At 43.2% G+C, this 22214-nt stretch overlaps 1 protein-coding gene across 1 annotated transcript in view; it reads right to left on the reverse strand.

Moving 5' to 3' along the window:
* Positions 1-574: 574 nt before the first annotated feature.
* Positions 575-22214, reverse strand: part of MGAT5 (alpha-1,6-mannosylglycoprotein 6-beta-N-acetylglucosaminyltransferase) — a 103999-nt gene continuing 82359 nt past the window's right edge. The window contains exons 12-17 of the mRNA XM_026040847.1: positions 17275-17424; positions 11350-11496; positions 7920-8036; positions 7058-7132; positions 4573-4730; positions 575-3503 (exon numbers count right to left, since the gene is read on the reverse strand). Of these exons, the coding sequence (XP_025896632.1) occupies positions 3305-3503; positions 4573-4730; positions 7058-7132; positions 7920-8036; positions 11350-11496; positions 17275-17424 (846 nt within the window). The 3' untranslated portion in view covers positions 575-3304. The remainder of the gene's footprint in view (positions 3504-4572; positions 4731-7057; positions 7133-7919; positions 8037-11349; positions 11497-17274; positions 17425-22214) is intronic.

Consider the following 22214-nt stretch of genomic DNA (forward strand, 5'->3'; position numbering starts at 1 on the left):
TCAAGTTTTCTAATCTCATAGGAACAAGACTTTTGCAAAAATTAGGTCACATACAAAAATACAAAATTTTAAAACAAAGAATGTCTTGATATGAGAGATATGTTTAAAAGCTTGTAAAATGTTTTTACACTCAACTTTTGCCATTTTTTCCTGTAATCACTGATCAATGTATTCAAATGCAAGCCTTGCAAAAACCCAAATTCTGGGTAAGGAAGCTGCAAGCTAAACTGTTAGACTGAAAAAATACCAGACATTAACAGGGTCCCATCTCTAACACCCTTCTTTAAGTGCAATATTTGGACCGCCCGATTCTGCTGTAACGGGGAAGGAGCAGAGCTGCGGGAGGCGGCCGGACGGCTCCTCGCGCCCCGGCCGCTCGCGCTGCGGCCGCTGCTCCCAGCGCTGCTCCCACCTGCGCCCAGGAGCTTGCRGCTCCGGCCCGGAGCTTCCTCTGCACAAACACAGGCCCAAGCTCTTTCCTTACCAGCACTTCTGCAAGGACAGCTCAGCTGCTATGTCTAAGATTATAACATAGGCCTATGAAGTCACTGAGTTGATCCTTTAAGAACTCATTTCCTATAGATTTCAGTTTATTTTAGGATCGGACCYCGTTGGGAAGCCAATTGACACGCTCTGTCCGCGGCCGAAACGCAGGCCGAGTCGCTGTTCGCCGTTTCACTCTTACCAGCGTGCGGTAATTCAGTTCAGTAGACTAGAAAGAAACAGTGCAACAGCACGAAACAAACCAAAACAGAACAAAACCCAAACCCAGAGCTTGTAGTAGACTCTCCCTGCTGCCCTAAAGGCAGACTTACCATTGAGCAAAGCGCTAGACCATAAAATGTTAAAATAACAAGTATCAAACCCCCATCTTTAAAGTTTCAGAGGCAAAATAAAATGCAGGATGCCAGGTGGTCCATATAGCAGTGGTGGGAACAAGCAGATACCTATTTACAGCAAAGGATTACACTACAGCAAAAACTATGTGTTTTGCATTCTGTAAGTGCACACATACAAATGTTGGTTGCCAATGCAATTCCATAATAGCTCACTCTAAATTATTAAATTCCTGCCTGGAGAGCCTCGGGCTGAATTGTCAAAGATAAATCCTGTTACTTTTGCTTCCTGCACCAGGCAGCAGTGTAAATGCTCTCTTTAAAGCACAGGGTTTTCCAGTTGCACAAACGTGCGCGAGGAGCTGGGGAGCCCTTGAATTAAAAAAAAAAATAAAATAAAATAAAATAAAATAAAAAAAAGCTGCTGGACCTGCTCACACCCACTTCCAATCCTCCTCCTGGGCATTAAAACTTGCAAACTACCTTTGTGGTGCGAGAACAAAATGCCTAGATATGCAAGGGCTTCCTACCAGGCTCTGCTTGTTTTCCTTTTCACACAAAAACCTTAGCTCCCCATTAAATAACCCAACTGTTCCGTTTCTGGATATTTACTCTTAAAATACAGGAAATTTTATTCTTGTCATCATTTAGTCACTGGCAGCAACACTGCTGTTGAATGTTCCCATACAGTCTTTTTGGATAGTGAAAAATCTTTTGAAATTTAAGTTAATGAGCAGGCTGCAGGGCCGTGGGGTGGTACAGCACAGCGACAGCCGGAGCAGGGAGCCAGGAAACAGAACATTTGGAAATGCAAATTCCTCGCTTTTAAGGGGAAACTTTAAGCTGCTTCTTTTCTGTTAACTTGCCTTGGGAATTCAGCCGGAGCTCCCCAGCATTCTGCTTGTTTGGTTTGTGGCAGGTCAAGAGATGCATCAAAACCCACAGGCAGATAACAAGGGTCGGGTACGAGAAAAACACGAACCTATTAGAGCCAGGAGCAGAGACCTTGACGTTTCTATGGGTTTCATTAGTTCTGGTGGCCGTGAGGCCCTTCAAGCCAGCTGGAGGCCCTTCAAGCCAGTGACCTCCAAGCCAGTGACCTCCAGTGTGGTCACTCACACACGAGGCTTCTGCTTTCAAAACCCACTGCAGACTCTTGTCACTGAGCCCAGGCCGGGGCTGCCGCGGCGCTGCGGAGCATCCTCCTCGCGCGGACGACAGGCACAGGCCGCCCGACACAGCGCGGGGTGTTTGGGAAGATTCAGCTGGCTGTTCCGAGCAAAAGTAGCCTTGAGGTCCAAACTCYTGAACTGCTTTTTTCTAAGAAAAACTAACTGGCATGCTTGGTAAAAAATCATAAGCACCCCTTCCCCGAAACAACCAAGGAAGCCGTATGACTCATCAAGACTTTTCTTAGAAGTTGCTTGTCTTCTCTTAGCTGCTCTTCAGAACAGATTGCTCTTTAAAAACCTAGCTAGTTATGACGACATTTTACATTTCTATCATACAATAATTATAGCTAGCTTAGTGTAACCTTTCTATGTCATTCAGCAACGCTCTAACTACTGGAAGGCGCAGCAAACTGAGGCTCTAGCAATACTAATGCTCCAAAAACGCTGAGTATTTTTTGCTTCACACAGTATTTCTAGTAGACAGACTACAACAGAAGCATGGGCACATCCCAAGGACTACTCTCTAAACAGGTCCGGTGGCCTCGGACAAGTCCATCTAGAAATGGCAGCTCCGTTCCCGGAGCTTTTCCGCAGCGGAACGTGCCGCAGGGCCAGGCAGCCGCCAGCCCAGCGGGACGCGGCGCCCCGGCAGCCGCCTGTGCTCGTCGCGCTGCTTGCAGGGCTGCCTGTATGCAGAGTTGGGGGGGCTTCTTGAAAAGGAAGAGAAAAGGAGAAAAGAAGAGAACTGGGCCCAGATAACCTGGGGCACGATATGGAGCTACCTCAYGATTCCAGGTGTGCGGGAAGTTTGTGGCTGCTTGTCGGCCGCTCGAGCCAAAGCAGAACCCGAAGCCTCCCCACAGCCCTCCCGCGAGCCCCTTGCCTCAGTTTTCTACTGGAATGAAGTCGAGGTCCTTTAACTAACCACGATGAGGGACGGCCTAACTCATTAGAAAACAGAAACCCCTCGCTGCACCCAAGCAACCAAAGAAGTTTGATGGGTCTGATTGGCTACAGACTGTTCCGTGCAGTTGTCTTGGAACCGCCACAGAGCGTGAAACTCGCTTCTCTCCTCAAAGGGACGAAGGATTGAAGGGTTACGCTGCAAATGTCCTCACAGGAGAGAAAAGCAGTTAGAGGTTCCTTATGAAGCCCTTCTCTCTAAGTAGATAMTTCTGCCCAGCAATGATAGCTCTGCCTGCAGCAAGAAACCTGGACGAAAGTGCAGGAAGTAACAAGTAGCTTCTCTCAGAACTACTCAYGTTTTGTCCCCACCGCCAAGGAGCTCTGCTGCTGCTATAGGCAGTCCTTGCAGAGCGCGACCTGTCCTTTGATATAGTCTCTGCAGGGGCAGATCCGTCTGTGCGTTGGGTGGGATCCGGCACAGCTGAACAGCAAGAGGTCCCCTTGGAAGACGCAGTGCTTCCTTCTGCCGTCGAAAGAGGGGACCACAATGTCGTTTGCAGACTCCACCGTGTGACATTCAATGTGGTGCCTAGAAAGCAAAGCACACGCTCTAAATCCCAGGGGAGTCTCCAGGAGCTCAGGGCAGTTTTTCCCCCCTCGCTAGCAGTGCAGTGAAACGCCTGTGTTCACAGCTCTGCGCTTGCTCAGGGAACTCCCCTCACCCAGATTCTAGCTGCAGAAGGTAGCACAGCGTTTTCAGCTTTATTCCCTTTGCTAAAGACTAGTATGGGAAGTTAAAAAAGAGAAAAAGGCTTCTGACTGCTCCCTAAAGTCTAATATTTTAATATAATCTGGATCTCTGGCAAGACAGAGCCCAAAGAAGCTGATATGCAGCAGAGATCAATCCAGCCGAGGYGCAAGCAGGAGGCCACCGCGTCCCTCACCAGTGCCCAGCGCTCATGGGCAGCAGCTGGAAAGGAAAAAGTCTAATTGCCGTTTTCTGACCACAGAGCTCAAGGTGCAGGTAGCCATTCCAACTTTGCTCATTCTGGAAACCTTGCAGGCTTTCAGAATTCAACGTTTTCTTTTCTCCCAGAAGCATAACTTTGTCTGGACAGCTAGAGAAGCCACAAATCTGAAAACACTTYATGTGTTTCTGAGAGCTGCTTCTGAATGTCACTGAAAAGTACACCATTTATAAGCAAAACTGAAACCCCCAAACGCAACCTTTAGTGTATATTTATTATTATTACTAAAAGTTAGCAGATGGGGTCCCCAGGGGACATTTGTGGGCACCTGGCTCATTTCTTACTGAAATGAACACATTTCAGCACATCTGGGAAGCAGCAGCCCTCGCTCCCTGCGCCGCTGGCACACGCTGCAACTTGTCACTGACGTGTCCCATTCAAAGGACTCTAGGAATCTGCAGCTGGGACACTGCTCTGACAGCAGGTCTGCAGAAACTACCCCCTCACTGCCAAGGAACATGGATATTTCCAAATGGATCACGGCCAAAGAGTGCTGAACAAATGATAATAGCTAAGCAACACCTCACAAGCAGCGTGTTTGGGAGCAACCGCTTCCAGCACACGATAAACACTGAGGATTAAGGAGCGCAGCGCGGAGCGGCAGCGCTCGGGAGCGCCCTGGGCACTTACCTGAGCAGAGCTTTGTCCTTGTTCAGGTGCTGGAAGAAGGAGGGCTCGCAGATGAGCTGGCTCTCCTGACAAACTTGCTTACAGGATTTTCCAGGTTCAGCAATTTTTACTTGAAGGGCACTTAGTGGGGGCCACATGACCTGCCCGTGGCAGAAATCCTGCGGCGGCAGAACAGACCTGTTAGGATGCAGCCTGCCCCCTGCGAGCGATTTTCCCACTAGCGAGATGCCAGTGATTATCATTAAGCCAAACGCTCATTCTGCAGCTTGTATTAAAATAACTCAAGCACAGTATTTTTAATTATATTTTTAGCACAGTGGAATTATCACCTTTGATCACTAGTTCAACTCTGGTAGCATCTAATCCCTAAGAAGCTTCTTTCCTACTTGCAGCTTTTTAAAATACGTAATTAACAACTCTAGAAACTCTCATTATGCACAAATACCCAATTTGGTCTCCTCAGCGACACCCTCCTTCCTTAATTCAGGCCGCAGGACCCAGAGCAGCAGAGGGGCTGCAGGAGGAGCCGGGGGGCCAGGCTGCACCCTGGGCCCCCCAAGAGAGGTGTCTGCTCTAGGGACTGGACTTGGGCTGAGCCAAAGGGCTCTCCCTAACCTGGAAGGAAATGCGGCCAGCAGGGAGGGGGGTCTGAACACACCTGCTAGCAAAGACTGTGCAAACACTCGTTCTTACTGTCTTGATACTTAAAATGAGAAAAATTGAACACAGAATTTGAATCAGTGGCTTGCTTTAAAATCCCACACTACTCAACCAGCATGTTGTTATTCTCTAACKGTCCTCAAAACAACTGGGGTCCAGTCCAGCAAAACTTCTTACACAATCAATATTTGTATCTTATAAAGCAAAGCAAAGAAAAAAAAAAAAAGTACCTGAATTTTTAATGAAGTGTTTTTTTCCCTGTTTAGACTTTCTCTGCAAGGTCTACACATAAATTTTAAAAAATTCTGCTAGTATTTATGGCCCAGGGGTAGGCCTGCACTGCAGGACTGGTGAACAGTAGCTGGTCAGGGGCATTTTTTTAATGAAGTCCTTTCAAAAAGGCTCTGGGTCAGCTGGGCTTAGCTACCCCGCTTAGCAGGTCATTTGAGAAATCAATACCTAAAATACTACCTAAGGGGAAGAAACCTACCTATGCTCAAAAATTAGTCCATTGCTAATGTTTAAGATTTCCATTTCAGAGGAGCATCCATTCCACAACAGATATAACAGATACCACACACTAGATGAAGGCCACTTGCTAGTCCRCTACTGCAGCACTGCATTAACAGGGTCACCTCTTACTCGTGAGCTTCTAATGGACTGGGGACCTCTTTGGGAGTCCTTACCCGGAGCAGGGCCCGGGTCAGGCACYGGCTGCGTCCGCCCCAGCTCCCGCTCCAGCTCCCACTCCTGCTGCTCTGCCATCTCCCTGCCAGCTCCGCGCGGAGCGACTGTCCCTCACAGTGACACTCCTGGCAGCTGGAACAGCAACAGGGCTGACAATTAGCCAAAATAAAGACCAGGTGACACCATAGGAGCACTTGGTAGATGTTGGGACAAGGTGCCCCTGGGAGGGAGGGAGGGAGGGAGGGAGCAGTTTTGCCCCACAGACACCATCTCTGCACTGTTATTTTGTCTCCCTTCTCCTGAGCTCCACTTCTTCCTTTATTGACCAAACCTCTCAATTACGGCTAAATCAGAAAAATCAAAAGGGGCAGAGAAGCTTTTAGAGGCTGTTATCAACACAGCGGCAAAAAGCATGAAGGTCTATGGGCAGGAAATTGGAAATAACCATGTTATGTTAACTACGCTTTGAAACTGAAATGTTCTTTTTAATTGCTGCCTGCAATATTGTCAGTGCTCAACAACACAGGCTAGGGCGCCCATCCAGCGCGTTGGAAAGCTCTCCTGGAAGCTGCTGGGCACAAAAGACAACCAGATTATTCCTGCTTTTCTGCAGAAGCCAGAACAAAAGGTGAAACACAGGCGTCTGCAGCAGATCTGGCCTCAGGCAGAAGTCCAAGCAAACATATAGCTTTGAGGAGGCAGGATCTCATTCAAGCCTCTCCAGTTATTGCTCCAACTCAATACTGCTGAGCTGTGGTAATAAGGCATGGGGACCAACAGTCTTTTAAGTAAATGGTTTCCAAACCATGTAAAGCTTTATTGATTGACACTAAATACTTGAAAATCCATCCAGATGCTTCGACCTAAGTGCAGTTCTACCACAAACACACTTCTCTATATATGTGGCGTTGCAAGATACAAATATTTTGTGTGAAAACATTTTTAAAAATCCTCGAGAACCRAGCTGCCCTTTCTGCTCTGACACAAGAGCAGAAGAGGGAAGGCTCTTTGCAGAGGGCCCCCCAGAGCTCTGTGCAATGGGCGCCACCCCAACAGGAGGCTCTCGAGCCCCACGTCGCCGGGGGCTGCTCACGTGGGAGCTGCAGGGATCCCCCCTCCCTCCGCGCGCGGCTCTTACCTGCCGTTCGATGAACGCGTTCATCCTCTGCAGCATCCCCTCACACGTGAACTCGTAGGGCAAATAAGGGTCAATCTGCAAAAACATTGCGCATTCGGGTTACGTTGTTTGGTTTGGACACATTTTGTGGTAGCAGCTYGTATAGAATATAATACGTAATAGTCTAACTAGCAAAAATAAACACAAATATAGTCATTAACTAATCACCCTTTTGCAAAGCCAACAGTTTAAGCTGATTTCTTCTTCTTTGCAATGGCAATGAAAAAATTGCTCGGTGATTATCTTTGAGGAGATGTTAAATGAAGGAAATTCATGGTTTACTGCAAAGTGACAAAGCCTCCGACACCGCTGGATCCAAAAGCCTCCATTTTAAACTAAGTGCCAATTAGTGCTGGATTTGCAATAAAAAAGAAACAATATGACAAAAAAAATGGTACCGTTAAAGATGCTTTCAAACTGGCTTGCTTTTCCAAGTGCATTCACTGGAATTGCACACCATAAATGCACAGTACTTATGCTAAGGCTAGAAAATCAGCGACAGGAGTTGAGCACATATTTGGACAGGATGCAATGCTCTAGGAATCAGCTCAGAAACTTCCTCACTGAATGCACCGAAAACACAGATTGCTCTATAATTTACATATGAAATTCACATTTCTTCACAGACTTTTTTTTTGCATGTAACACTCTGACGTACCCCCTACTAAATCATGATAATCAGATCCAGAGAGACAGAACAGCAACATTTTATTTTAATACCCTTCTGGAGCACAGCATTATGCTCTGCTTAGAGACCCCACTGCACGCAGTGCATGATGTGCTCTCGGGTGCTAAATACAGCTGGAGAAAACACTTTTCTCACCTTTTGGTTCAAAATTGCTTTCACCGCTTTCTCAACTTCAGAATGATCATTGATGTCTACGGTCCAGACATGAGGCTTCCCAATGTAAACTTCAGCATAGGGATGCTGAGACGTCAACTGAAAGGAAGAAATGATACCATAAGAATCAGCGGCAGGACGCCCTTCCCTGGCTCGCTCTCTGCCAGACCTGCGGGATGAAGCACGCAAAGATAATGCAGTGGTTCAGCTGGAATTGCACAGTCAGCATCAATCCTTCTAAGCTCTATTCCACATTTTCTGGGTTTAGAGAGGGAATTTGGTCAGCAAACTGCAAATCAGAAAATTACACCGACTGTAAGTAACATCTGTGGCTTTATTCTCACGATGACAAATACAGCACAGTGTTTGCTGCTCACTGGAAGTACTTTCACCTCCCAGAGCTGGGCTGAACCTCATCTGCAGAGCAACCCAGTCCTGGAGAGGCTCAGAGAGAAGTCATCGCTGCCCTGCGCCACCTTTGCCCGGCCCCTCTCTGCCTGGAAATCTAAATATTTCCAAGTTTCTACAAAGAGGACAGAGCAAAGCACCATTTCTATCACCCCGGATGAATTCTGATTCTCAGTGCAAGAGCGATTTGACCCCAGTGACAGCATTAAAAATGATTGCTCACTGTCTTGTCAGACAATTTCAATAAAGAATTAGTTAGATCAACTCAGAACAGGGAATGCTTGCTTGCAAGAAACGCTGTAACTAAGAGGACAACATTGAAAATAATTTTTTCTGACAACTTTCACAGAAATAAATGAAATAGGCAAATGGACACACTAAAAGGAAGTGAAAATTGCAAGAGAGAGAAGTAGGTTTCACAGTGACCTCAGAAGAAAGCTGCTTTTTGAATAAATACATGATAGGAAAATAATGGGGTTTTTATTTATACATACACAGCTGTCCCTTTGCATAATACAAAAAAACTCCCCAAAACTCGAGAGCAGAAAAGCCCTGAGGCAAAGAAACATGTTCGCTGGAAAGACTCCTCTCTTGACCTAGGTCCCTACCACCCTTGTTCCCTTGTGTAAATGAATGCAAAGCAAAAGTGCAAGATTTGTAATAATGATGATGATGATAATAACAACAATAACAATAAAAAGGTCCCTGCTGCTGAGTTTTGTTTGCAAGAGCGGCCTGCAGCCTGTGCTGTGATGCTGCCCAGAGCCGGGTCCCGGGGCTCGAGGCGCAGGGCAGCGGGGCCGGCTCCGGCCGAGCGCCCCTCCGGGGGGAATCCCTCCGCAAGCCCCGGCCTCCCACAAGACCTGCACGTTCCTACCCTTTCTGACAGCACTTGCATAACCACCCAGTCCATAGGTACTTAAAACCCTGGACTACCCACGCTGCCTGAATTGGAGGGCACTTAAGTCCAAACTCTGGGCTGCAGAAGCCGCAAYCCCAAAGCTTCCCCAAACAGCCAAAAACTTCTACTGCACCTTCAGAACATGGACACGGCTGGCACCCCAGGCTTTAGGGATTATGCCTTGGGCCTGACTTTCTCTCACCATCTCAGACAGCAGCACTAAGGCCAGATTTGGAGGTGAACCAGTGGACTGCTYAGTTTTGAGCTGTGTAAGCAGCAAGAGCAATTAGCAAGATATTTTTATTGCACCAGCTATTCTGCACATACACTCTCCAAAAACATCAACTCCTTCCTCATATGAAATGCTTTAATCAGCCAGAGTTTACTATTTTAAACACTCATGAGACACTCCCTCAGTCTATAATTAAAGCCTATAAAAAGTTCTATAAATTTTGAATTAATTTATGATTTCAAGTCTTTTTCTTCCCAAACACAGAAAATAAGTGCTGTGGGAAAAAACACCCACATGTTTTAACTAGATTTAGCACACAATGTTTTCTTTCTTTTTTTAAGAAATGGAGATGAAACGCTGAAACCCTAGTACAGACCCAGCAGTTTGATGCCAATTAGTTTCCTTTTTTGCTTCTTGTCCCTTTTCCCATCAGAGTGATGCTCCAAGACAAAGCAACTGTTGATCTAAAATGAAAATTCTAATTTCTTGTTTTCAATTGTCCTGCAGGGTTTTTATTGGGGGATCTACCCTGAGGGTTGCAGGGAGAAAACAGTTCTCTAAACAAGAGAGAAATAGTGACTTGCTTAGCAAGGCTGCTCTGCAAAGCAGCAACCTTGGCAGACTTTATCCCCACCGCCCAAGCGGTGCCTGCGCCAGGGCAGAGGGGCCGGAAAGGCACAAACAGCCCAGGCAAGAACAGCTTCCAGCGGGGCCCAGTCCAAGCCCAYGGTGGCTTTTCCTTCTCCTTGTTGTGCCCTTTGTTAGCAACATTAAACTATGAGAAAGGGCAAGTCTGGACTCGGTGACCTGAACCTACCATTTGTGTAAGGAGCAGAAAGGCAGTTATAGTCAAACCCTATGGAATTTGTATTCTTGGTTTCCAGTGGGAAACTGCCCTTTGCTCCTCAACTAGTTGGAGCTGCTCCGTGCACAGTTTAGGCAGCTGGAGCATCGCTGCTATGACAGAATTCTGCTGTGCAAGATTCCCGTTCTCCAATTCTTACCACAGAGCTTTCCTGCAGGGAAGTACGTAAAGAAAATACATGKACACGTTCATTAACAGACGCCTGCAATAGCAATATGTGCACACACGTGCCTAGGAGAACAGATCACGGTCATAAGCCAGAGGGCTGGTGTCCAGAACGGCTACAAACCTGCTGAATTCCCACAAGTGGCCCAGGCCTCCGGTCACCTACCCTGAAGCTGAACATTCCCAGGCTAGAGCCAGGCAGAGGGCTTGTTTACTTAGCTGCATTTTTCCCCTAATAGAGGCTAATAGAGTCCTAGCTGTTTGGAAACTTGGAGTTTTGGTTTTCCTGTTCTCTTAAAAAGTTAGTTCTCCAAATGTATTTAGTATTCAGCCACAAACACACTGGGTTGGGTTGTTAACATTAATACCAGAGCTCAACTGGGCCTTGAGCAGATCTCTTCTGAAGGAAGGGAAAAATAAGCTAAGAGCATATACACAAAAGCCCCCATATAACTTTTTTTAATTAATTAAAGCCCCTCTCTTACTTCCTGCACAGTGCACAGTAGCGTTTGTTTGTTCAACAAAATAAAAAATCCCCTCAAACTGTCACATCATATACAGCATGGCAGGATCTGTTCCTGGRCAGAACATTGGGTTCTCAAGGGAACCTTAAGTCTACGATCTGCCTGTAAGATGTSCATATAGATACACAGAGCCAGAGCTTAACAGCACATCCTATCAAAGTAAAGAGTGAAAATCCCATCCAGGGCTAAAGAAATAACAGACGATTTTTGCAGTGAATTGTGAACATATATGTGATTTTTTCTGTCAACTTTACAGTGGTATAAAAAAGAATCCCATAGTGACATGTAACAGATATTATCAGCATTAAGCAGCTCACCTCTCGCAGTGTGGGCTTGCCTTTGAAAAATTCTGTATTCTTGCTGCTTTTTGGTGGGCTGAATCTTAAATTCAGGAAAGCGCATCCATTAGCAATAGCCTCCAAAGGAGCAGGCCCTTCATATGGGAATCCAAGACCAACAAACAGCTGAAAAACAGAAAACAAGCATCATCTTCATATTCGTTCTTTACAAAATTTGAAAGCTAAGAGCTAACCTAACATGAGCCAGGCTGCACTTCTAAAGGCACAAGCCTACAAAATGCAACATGACCAAGAAAAGGGCTCGGTCACATTCTCTTACACTCTTCTACCAAATGAAGAGAACCACTGTGCCGGATGCTGCAAGGGATTCGGCCGCTCCCTCTCCTTCCCCTCACCTCCAGCCCAAGCGGCACTGGAATGTCCTGCACACCACATTTGACAATAATCTCCTGTAAGGAGCTGAGAAGGGTTTTCATGGAGCAGAGGCAACARCAGCCCCTTTCAGCTACTTTTTGGGGAAAAATCCCATTCAGTGGTTTGACCGCGGATCAAATGGGAAGTGCTGGGCTGCTGAGGAGCAGGCAGAGGGTCTGGGGCAGCCGCCTTCCCGGGGCCACCCCGGTGCTCCCCAGCCCTCCGGAGCCGCTCCGCTCTGCCCRTGTGGACACGGTCCTGCCGAATACGGTAGATGGCAGCAAACACCAGCAGAAGACCCTGTGCGCAGGAGATGAACGGGACTCGATGCCTCCAGGGGAAAATGCACCACGGAAAAGCACCATGAGCTACTCCTACCATGAGCAGAGACTACAAGTGCTCTAGAAAAGGCAGCATTTTTTCCTCCCATGTAAAGAAATCCCGTATTTTGTCATAGATGCATGGCAATTATTTATTTAGATCTCTACCTCTTTCCTGTACTAGTCCAGTACAATTAAAAACACTGAATTAGAAACAGGGGGTTTTACTTATAAGTCTGAGTATAATGACAGAATGAGGAGCTCTGATTCATAACAACTGTGACTACCACAAATTTCCCAGCACTGCTAGATGACTTCACATAAAGACATACATAGCTAACTTCCCCCCCCAGAAAATAATGACCAAGTTTCCTAGCAATTAGCATTGTGTATCCATGATGTATGTAGTCAAGGAGGCTAAAATGTACTATTCGATATTAAGTTTTCACCAAAATGGAAGTGAATCTTAGTAATAAGGAATTGAAGCCCCCTCCGCCTTTTTTTCCTCTAGAAACTTAGGTAAGGCATAAAAACTAAAACAATTATAATATTAAYGCACAAAATTCTAGTGACTCTTGTTGTGTAAAGGCTTTGCAGCGTTAATCCTCAGTCCGACGGCAACAGCAATATGAATTTTGGAGGTGTCTGTCTTTAAAAATTTGAGGTCATTCAATTTTTACTGCATCAGATAAATGTTGATATTTAGACTAAAACAAATATTGAGGTTAAAAAGAGTCACCTATCTGCAGAAGCCATCTCAGTAATCTTGCAGATTTAAATCTTACAGGAAACTCTGCAGTGCCTAATAGCAGAGGATCTGAAGCTCTAGCTCCACAAAAGCCAGGTTATGTAAACTGCATTTGCTACATATGGCAAAAGAGATAGGGCCTTCCAATCAGCACTAGTACATACTAATTTTTGTCCTGAAAGAAGCTTAATTTGAAGAAATCTAATCTCTTACAGATAAGAGCATTTCATTCAACTTGCACACAGGACGCTGCTGCTCTGAAACGCTCCTTGGTTCAGGCAGAAAACCACTGGAGAGCCCGCAATTAAAACCATGGGAAGCATCAGCCCTCCTATGATCCGATGCTCTCTGTTGTGCAGAGAACGCTGGTTTCTTCGTTTCTCACTTTGCTTTTACAATAAACCCTGCTGCTGAGTGCTGCCGAGCAGATTTTTGCCAGTTCTGAGTGGTCCATCTCTTTGGGAGGGGAAAGGAACAGGTTTCCACTGCCAGGTCATCAGCACCGCAACCTCGTCCTGCCTCCTGCCTCCTCCTCCCCAGCATTCTCACCAGCCCAGCTGGGGTCAATATCCATCCTGTTCCACAAATCTGCCTGACAAAAACTGCCAGGTTACAGAGATAATGCTTTTTTTATGGCAAAAACAGCAAAACTGAGGATAATCTTGATCAACTTGAGCATGTGGTAGGCCCTGAGAGCAAAGGATCAGCAAACACGTCTCTGCTCAGCTAGCCCCACAATATTCGAGTCCTCTGAATTATACACAGCGTGTTATTTCTCAAAAGGCCAAAACAATCTGCTCCTAAAAGTGTAAAGTAGAAGTGCTCAACGTCCCTCTCTTCTGATTGCAGTGTGTGCAGTCCCGAGACAGACACGAATCTGAAATGACAACTGCTTTACCACTACTTGGAGGGTTGTTTTCTAGAAAAAAACACCAGCTTTCAGGCAACACTAAGGAATTCATCTGTGGAGTTTGTGGCACCAAATTAAGCTGCTAATAAAATGAGTACTTGAACAAACAGTCTTTATAAATTACAGCCCAAAGAAAAAATAAGTTCTACTTCACTGATGGAATAGTTCTGACTGACTGACTATTTAAGAGAAATATTATTTAAGAATATTATTTAGGAGAAATATATTTCATATTCCAGAGACTATTCTAAGTATTATCATCCCATAACTCTTGTGATCATCACTCTCCTCTTTCTTACATTAGCATATTTTATCTCATTTATTCTTTAGAGTTGATAGTTCTATCATCATTTTTGTATGCTTCCATACAGAACTATTCTATATATTCTTTTCCTAACTACTGAAAGAAAAAGGTGGCAAAAACTATTGGGAACAATTTTGATAGATTTTCCTCATGAATATAAGATGTTTTTTGAAAAAGTCTATCTCTTTGTGACTGAAACATCTGTGGAATAGATTCACTAAAAGTAAATGACTATTCAGTTGCTCTTGTGAAGTGTTTGGAATTAAAAAGTATATTACTTTACAAAAGACAATGGGGGAAAAAAAGATTGTTCAGTTTCCTATTTCTGCTTTTCCAACACTGGAATAGGATTTGTCTGAACCATCTAATCAACATATTGTGCCTAGCTTTATTAAATGCCATTCAAAAACTGTAAATTCCATTTACTAGCAAAAAAAAGAAATTGCTTTATGCAAAGCTTGCCTGTGAATTGAAGCTAAAATGTTCTACCTGAACCTTCGCTAAAGAAAGGGTGTTTCTCAAGCACCCAGAGCCGGTGCTTCCAGGATGTCCTGGTCCGAGCGCTCCAGCTGCTGCCTGGCAGGAGGCCGCGGAAGCGGCAGGACAGCGGCCAGCTTGAGTGCCCTGTTCCCCTCCAGCACCATGAATGGGCTCCCATCTTCTCCCTGGGGACTGTTGACACGCGCAGCCTCTGTCCACACCACACAGCTGAGCTGGCCATGACGAATGTAGAACAGTCCCCTCCTGTTTGCGAGGCACCTTGTGAGGCACGTGTAGACTTCGTATACACCTGAGGAGGATCCCGCGCCTCCACGGWTTGGAGTTTAATTGTGCCAACTATCAACTACTTCAGGGAGCAACTACTTCATTTTGGGGATGCAAAGCACTGCTCCAGACCCACCATCTAGCTGTTACCTACTGCTGCTCTAATGTCCGAGGACAGAGGGCAGCAGGATGAGACAGGCCGACCTCGCCTGGGCCAGATGGCGATGTCCTCCTCACAAAGGGATCCCTCGTCCACTGACCTAACAAAAGCTTGCAATACAATGTTGAAACCCCAGGCAATGAATCACTTGTTTAGAAAGAGAAAAGCCAGAGTGTTTCTGGAAGCTGAGGGTGAGGCCTGTAGCTCAGGGAGGGCGAGGAGCAGTCCRGGGCCTGCAGATGTGGCCGCCGGGGCACCGCGGCTCCTGCCGCTCACCTGCTCTCCCGGGAACGCGATTCCCTACGGACAAACTAACACCTCCCATAACACCCATTCATTGAAAGGTGTGACCAGGTTGCCTACTGATTGAAGTGATTATGAGTTTTTTAGAAGAACTTATCATTTCAAAGTTTTCTACCCGTGTCCTTGTGTCCTTGAACATCAGAGAGGCGAGCACAGACACACAGAGCTGCTCTGCCTACAAAGCTCCCGCTCCAGCCAGCTTGGTTTTCATGGAAAACTGCATTTATTTTTGCAGCTCAACCGTGGGAATTGATTCTTTCATGACTGACTCGATATAAACATGATCAATCCACACAAGCCATGCAGCAGTTGCCTGAGGGAGATGAGTGAATGATAAAAAGGTGTTTCTTTTTGCCTTTTTTTTTTTTTAAAGGAAACAACTTCAGTCATTTCCAAATCTGCTAGCAAAAGTTCAAAAATAAGCTATATGAAAGTATTATTTATACATTTATTTTAAAAGAATAAAAAGAGGGTTTATGAAGGAAGTATACCAAGCAGATTGATGAATTCAATAGCTTTCTGATATGGAGGGTTTTGCAGGGCCAGTTGCTAATTAATAGAGCAAGTTCTAAAAGGATTTTCCCCAATGATAGAAAGAAAAAATCATAGATGATGTATAGCAACAGCACAGAAGATTACTAAAAATCACAAATGTTGGAAGGACCTAAGTGCATCTTATTGCATCTAACCGCCAACTCTGTCCTAAACTAAGTGCATCTGTACATTGCACCCTGGAGCAGAGCAAATACGACCAATAAAAACTGCATGAACTAGCTACTTAATATTGCAAACCGAGAGGTTTAATAAAAGTGCTGATAAAGAATTAGAGATTAAAAAATATTCAAATATAACTAGTATTACAGGCTGCATTTTGAAAATTATAAGGGCGTCAGTAATTTTATAGGAAGTTCCTCAGCTTACTTTGCTAATCCAGTGAATAAAATGTCTTTTCTCAGAAAGACGCCACTGTTTGTACTAGGGGTTCTTACASCGTCAATATTCTGCCCACGTTAGTACTATGATTAACACAGTGATTTCATACTCCATGCAGGCAAAAGCTGGGTAGTCTCAATAATGCCTATGATAAAAGTAAATGTTGACCTTTTTAAATCTGCAGCATTATGTGTATCTGTATGACTTGAGTACATACAAACAGTAGTTGCCTTTAAAAAGTCATAATTTGCCAAGAGCTGTCACACAGTCTTCAAATAACCATTTTCCCCCAAATATTAAAAAAAGCTCTGCAGTGGTGCTGGATAAGTAGAAAGTACTTGCTTTTTTTTTTTAAAAATAGGTTCTTATATAGAAGTACACAGCAAGAAACCCATCAGCAACAGGGAGTACATGGTTATTCTCCATACCTTTTGCTAATTTTAAACATGCAAACCATTCCTTTCACCAAGTTAAACATTTTATTTAAACGCGATCTACTGAAGTGTTTTGATAATTTAAATTGTTCCCCAAGGATAAGGGAATGGATAGAAACGCCCACAAAGCATTCTAACTATGGGAGCTGCAGTTAATTTATCTGAATGCATACTCACTGCCCCTTGTCTTGCKTTCCCTTGACGATGGAGCTGTGGTCAAAGCCCCCCTCTCTGTCTCCCTCTGCACGACTGGAGCAGAGGAGGCAGGTGAAGGGCACAGCAAGGGTAGCCATGCAATAGCTGTCAGAAGACACCTAACTTCCAATTTAGGAGCTAAAACAAAAGCATGTTCTCAGATGATTATCTCCAAGCTGAGTATTACACTTAGGAAAAGAAAAAATGCATTTATCTGTTTTTCAAGCTGGTTGTAAAATGTCTCTCCTAGATTGTAGCTTGTAGCCTTAATCTTCTAGAAATAGTCAATCCACAAATTGAAGACATAGTGAAGAATTCTTGAAAGCAATTTAAACTCCTTTTTATTTGGTTGTTTGTTTTTCCAATTTAGGAACTCAAAATCAGAACTCAATCACAGCAGGTGAAATGCACACATTTCAGATACCTTTGATCCCTTTCTCTCTCCCATCAAACTTACTTTGGTCTCTCTCAGCAGAAACTGCAAATCACGCCCACTGAGTATACCATGGTTTTTCACGTAGCCAGGCATATGAACAGTGCTTGTCCCATGAACAGTTCCATGGACTTCCATATATGTGTGAATGATGTCCAGATAGGCCTTCTTATCCTGTAAAAACAATAACATGTTACATTGGTTTCAGTCCTCACACCTTTCAAACAGGAGCGATCTGTCAGAATTGGTTTTTGGAGAGGCCTCCTGTGCCAGAAAGGGAAGTTCCTCTCCCTTCATAGAGCTGCGCTCTTGTCAACTGTACCTAAGTATCTGACAAGCTCCATACAAATATTCATGTACCTGAAATATCAAAAGGATTTGGTAAGGAGTAATAAGAGACAACAAGAAGAAAACAGTAATGGATTTTGTTTTGCATGAAAATATATAAATACAAAAGAACCTGTGCAYTATCCTCACCCACAAACAAGAATTATTTTGATTTTCAATACACAGCAATATGTGTACACCAGCAATTTTAATGAAGTTCATTTAAAGGGCAAGTAGATCGGGAAAATTCTGCTGTTGCAAATCCTGAAGCAACAGGGTATCAGGCCCCGGGGAATAAATGTTTCTTTGCAAAGGATCTGTTAATACACATTCGAATATGCAGGGCATTTAATGACAGGTACCAAGTGGCTTCTAGCTTTAGCTTCCTCTGTGGTGACAGTGCTTGTGATGAGGTGGATTGCCAGCTCTGTTACTAAATCGCACTGTTCTGGAAGCTACACCCAAGACATATATATGTCTATACAGAGAATGTCCTGGGCTAAACACCACATAAAACAGCCAACAAACGRAGACAAAAGCTATTTGATGAGGCTATCTGATACCTGGAATACCCATGTACAGACTGTCAAGTAAATAATTTTCTTCTAGCCTAGAGGAGGCAGGAGGACAAGGATGAAAGAGCTACTGCAGTGTTCCAACAACACCTTGAGTCCACAGAAAACAAATGTTTTTGACTGAGACAACTTCAGTGTCTATCTCAGAAATCAATAACTTTCATACGGATGGATATTATTTATTCTCGTCCTCTCGATTCAAACATATTTTCTCAGAGTGGAAGGTGCAGAAAGGCAAGGTGCAAACCAGAAGCTTTTGCACATTTATTCCAGTGGATGCAGTACAAGGAACTGATATCCCAGAAAATAGCCGAGAGGGGTCTGTGTATAAACACAGAGGTCTGCAAAGTGAGTTTTTACATTCGAGTGCCCCTTGTAGCTGCTGATACAACTTTCACTTCATCAAATTGCCCAAATATCTCAACTACCACTTTTAGTTTCCAAAYAGATCAGATCGAGCATGAAAAGGTGAAGGGTTTTTTCTCTCCCCCATGACCATTTAGCAAACTAACTGGTGAGGTCCTGATTCCAAAGTCCTCTGTTTTTACAGTGTGCAGTGCTAAGCTCASGACACTCAGATTAACTCAAATTGTTTTTATGAAACCAGGAAAAATGCTTAGGAGGTCAGCTCATCATTGCAAGTAAACAAAAATCAAAATCAAACGTAGCACAAATGGCTGCTTGAAATGATGAGGCAGTAGAAAACATGAGCCACAGGATTGTYCTTTGTCCTCTATCTTTAAGTGAAATATTAACACTGTAAATAAAGAAGGAACATCAGCCCATCTCTCTACAAATGGCACCCTATCACTCTTTTACTTCCCTATTTTTAACCTTTAATTTATAGCATCATATTTTTTTTTATAGCTCATGCTACATTTTGTCTCCAGAAAAAGTTGCTTTGGGTAAATTATGTTTCACATACACCCTTTTAAATAGGGGTCTCCTGTCACAATCTTTGTTAAAACCATTAATTGAATCAGTAGCATCTTGCTGGCCACCTTTCCTGGAAAAGAAAATGCTGTGGAAGCCAGATGATTCCGGCTACTGTTAGGCTCAAAATTGTGCATTACATTATTGTATCACCTCAGTTTCAAAGATGAACATATATATAAACCATCCTCTCCTCTATAGCACCACTTACTTTCCACAAAATAGAGGATATTAGATTAAAAAGCAGCAGCAGCAGACGACCAAGATAGCACGAAAAGAGCAGACATCATTATTTATAGCGGCAGTTCTGGAGGGTGGATTTAGGTAACAAATACACGTAAGAAATTTTTCATAATAAATTCAAATTATATGAGCAGCTGTGTGACTGTATTTGCAATTCAACATCCAATCAATCAACACTATTTAGGAAAACATAGCAAAAACAGTGACAAAATGGTGCATTCTGAGCATTTCTGCAAGCACAAACAAAATAATAAATTAATTATCCAGAGCCATAATGGGGACCATTAATTAAGCATACAACTGACTTATTTCAAGATTGATAGTCTACAACCATAGATTAAAAAAAAAATAGCGTCCAAAGTAACATTGATTTTTCCATCCATAATATTTAGCAAAATAATGAGACACTTGCATGGTGGACATTCGCAGAAGACTGCGCCATCAAGGCTCTGCCCTCACAGAGCAAGACTTGGAGATAAACAGGCATGAATAAGGGAAACTATTTGTAAATGTTTCATGAATTGGTTTTGAAGCCACAGAGTAAAAACTGAGTAAAAAAAAAAAAAAAAAAAAAAAAAAAAAAAAAAAAAAAAAAAAAAAAAAAAAAAAAAAAAAAAAAAAAAAAAAAAAAAGCAACCCTCACATTTTTCATCAAATAAAGTTTTTAAAAAGCAGTTGGAAGCAACTGTAGCATCTTTCCTTTGTTTCTTCCACATAAAAAAATTGTCTTTATATCCTTCACAAGTCTTTCTCTCTCAAACAAACAAGATACTTGGAAAAAACAATCCATCTTTTATCCTTCTTCTAACCTAGTCAAAAGCTCTCACTTTCGTAATCATCTATAAAATATCAGAAAAACAACATTACCATTTTATGCCCTACAGAAATCTCACTAAAATGTGTCCTTTTGCTTTTCAGAAGGTCTTGAACTGACAAATTCCTCTTAGAAAAAGTGTAATTCCAGCTCATAAAAGTATGTATTTTAATAGTCCACTTCACATCTATGGTAAGATTGTCCATTCCAAACATTAGAAAATTTGAATGAAAGTGAGAGAATCTAAATATGGCATTTATAAGCAGAAAGGCTACAAGTAATCGAGCAATGGGGACAAATATATTATCAACATTCCTTCAGCTCTGTTAAGCTACTCCTGAGTTTGCCTGCTTAGGTGAGGATATAAGAACTCCTTTTCCTAAAACAGTTGACATTATGTCCCAATTTTTTAATTTCTCCAAAATAAATTCAAGGAGAAAAAAATACGGGCAAGAGGCTAATAACACCAACCCAGCAGTTTGGATCCATTCACGCTGTATCTGCTGCCCATATTGCGGATCGAGCCTTGCAGCAGGAAAATCCACCACATCAAAAAGGACCAATTATTTCTCCTCAGACTCCGAATGAAAGGGTACTAGTCATACAAGTCTTTTCTGAGGTATTTTTTCCAGCAGCAAGAATAAGCTTGCCATTCAGGAAAGACATTTTTGTTGATCGCTGACTGCAGAACTGTTATTACTCTGTGTCAGTTATTTCCACCTACTTTAAAAGGCTTCACGATGAGGCCTTTCTCCTCAAAGAAATCAAATGACAACAATCTGACAAGTCTTTCCCTAAGATAATATTGACAGGAAGGCACAGCCTGAAGGGCTGAAGCTTTAAGTTCAGTAGATGAAATTATAAATGTCATCAACAACTTCGTTCTCCCATCAGTTTGGCAGCCCGAGGTTATCTTTGATTTTCACAGTTTAGACCACTCAGATACCTTTGCAGAACCCTAGATATTCACTAGTGAAGGAAACCAAACCCTGGGGGTGCAGAGCTACAGGGCAATGAGGTTAGAGAAGAGCCCGAGCCAGCGGCCTAGCTGGCTTCAGCCCTGGTTTACGGGGCTGAAGGTCAGGCTGCCAAGTATGTGTAAAAACAGCCATCTGCTCAGACTCACCCCCTGTTCAGAAAGCCAGGATACAACAAGTGCATAAAACTTGACAAATGTTTTTCAGAAAAATAAGAATTACTGATATAGACCTTTGTGTATTTCCTAAACATGTGCTGATAACGCTACTGGTCCTAACATTTGGAGCAGTATTTGCCAGTGTCAAGGTAAGCAAAGCCCAGTGCAATAGAGCGTAGGACAATTATAACTCCAAAGGGAAACAGGACACAAATGAATATTCCGGTAATGTAGAAAAATCTCTCATTTAAAGCAACATCACACCTTCAAAAGCTCTTTAGATACCCCTAAGTAATGGAATTCCAGTTCTATGGAACAGACTGAAAGAGAGCACAAATGCTGGCAAATTCAACACTATACAGTGATAAATATAAATAAATAGTGATATATATCACTTTTGATATATATCACTTTATAGTAAATATATAGTGATGAGTCACTACAAACAGTAAATGTCTCTTGGAGATCTAATACAAAACACTTGAAATGTTAACTGTGGAGTACTTCATGAAGAACACTAAATTTAAAAAAGCATTTGGTGATGATATATTAATTACAGATTAGCAGAATTAACAGAAACTATTATGGCTAGGTAACCGTATTAATATAGAGTAAAAATATGCAATTCTTTCAAATTGTTAAGAGTTCTCTGGAGAAAGGAAACATGTATAGAAAAGAATAACTAAATCTGTGCAGTATACTTGATTTTCAAAGAAAAAAATCATTAAATGTTCTTAAATTTAAGTTTCTTTGGGAGAGAAGGGGATCACTCCCTAGAAGAAATAATAGGTAAAAGGGAATAGGGAAGTGACATGGTGTGGAGCTGATTCACGCCACACATTACTAGTAATGTAGTGGTAAAATAAAACCAACTTGAAAAAGCTCCTTTGTAACTTAAGAGACTGAGTGATTGGAAATAAAACAGCAGATAAATTCA

Source organism: Nothoprocta perdicaria, unplaced genomic scaffold (genome assembly GCF_003342845.1).
Source record: "Nothoprocta perdicaria isolate Ctin4 unplaced genomic scaffold, notPer1 scaffold_27, whole genome shotgun sequence".
In the NCBI taxonomy this organism is placed as follows: Eukaryota; Metazoa; Chordata; class Aves; order Tinamiformes; family Tinamidae; genus Nothoprocta; species Nothoprocta perdicaria.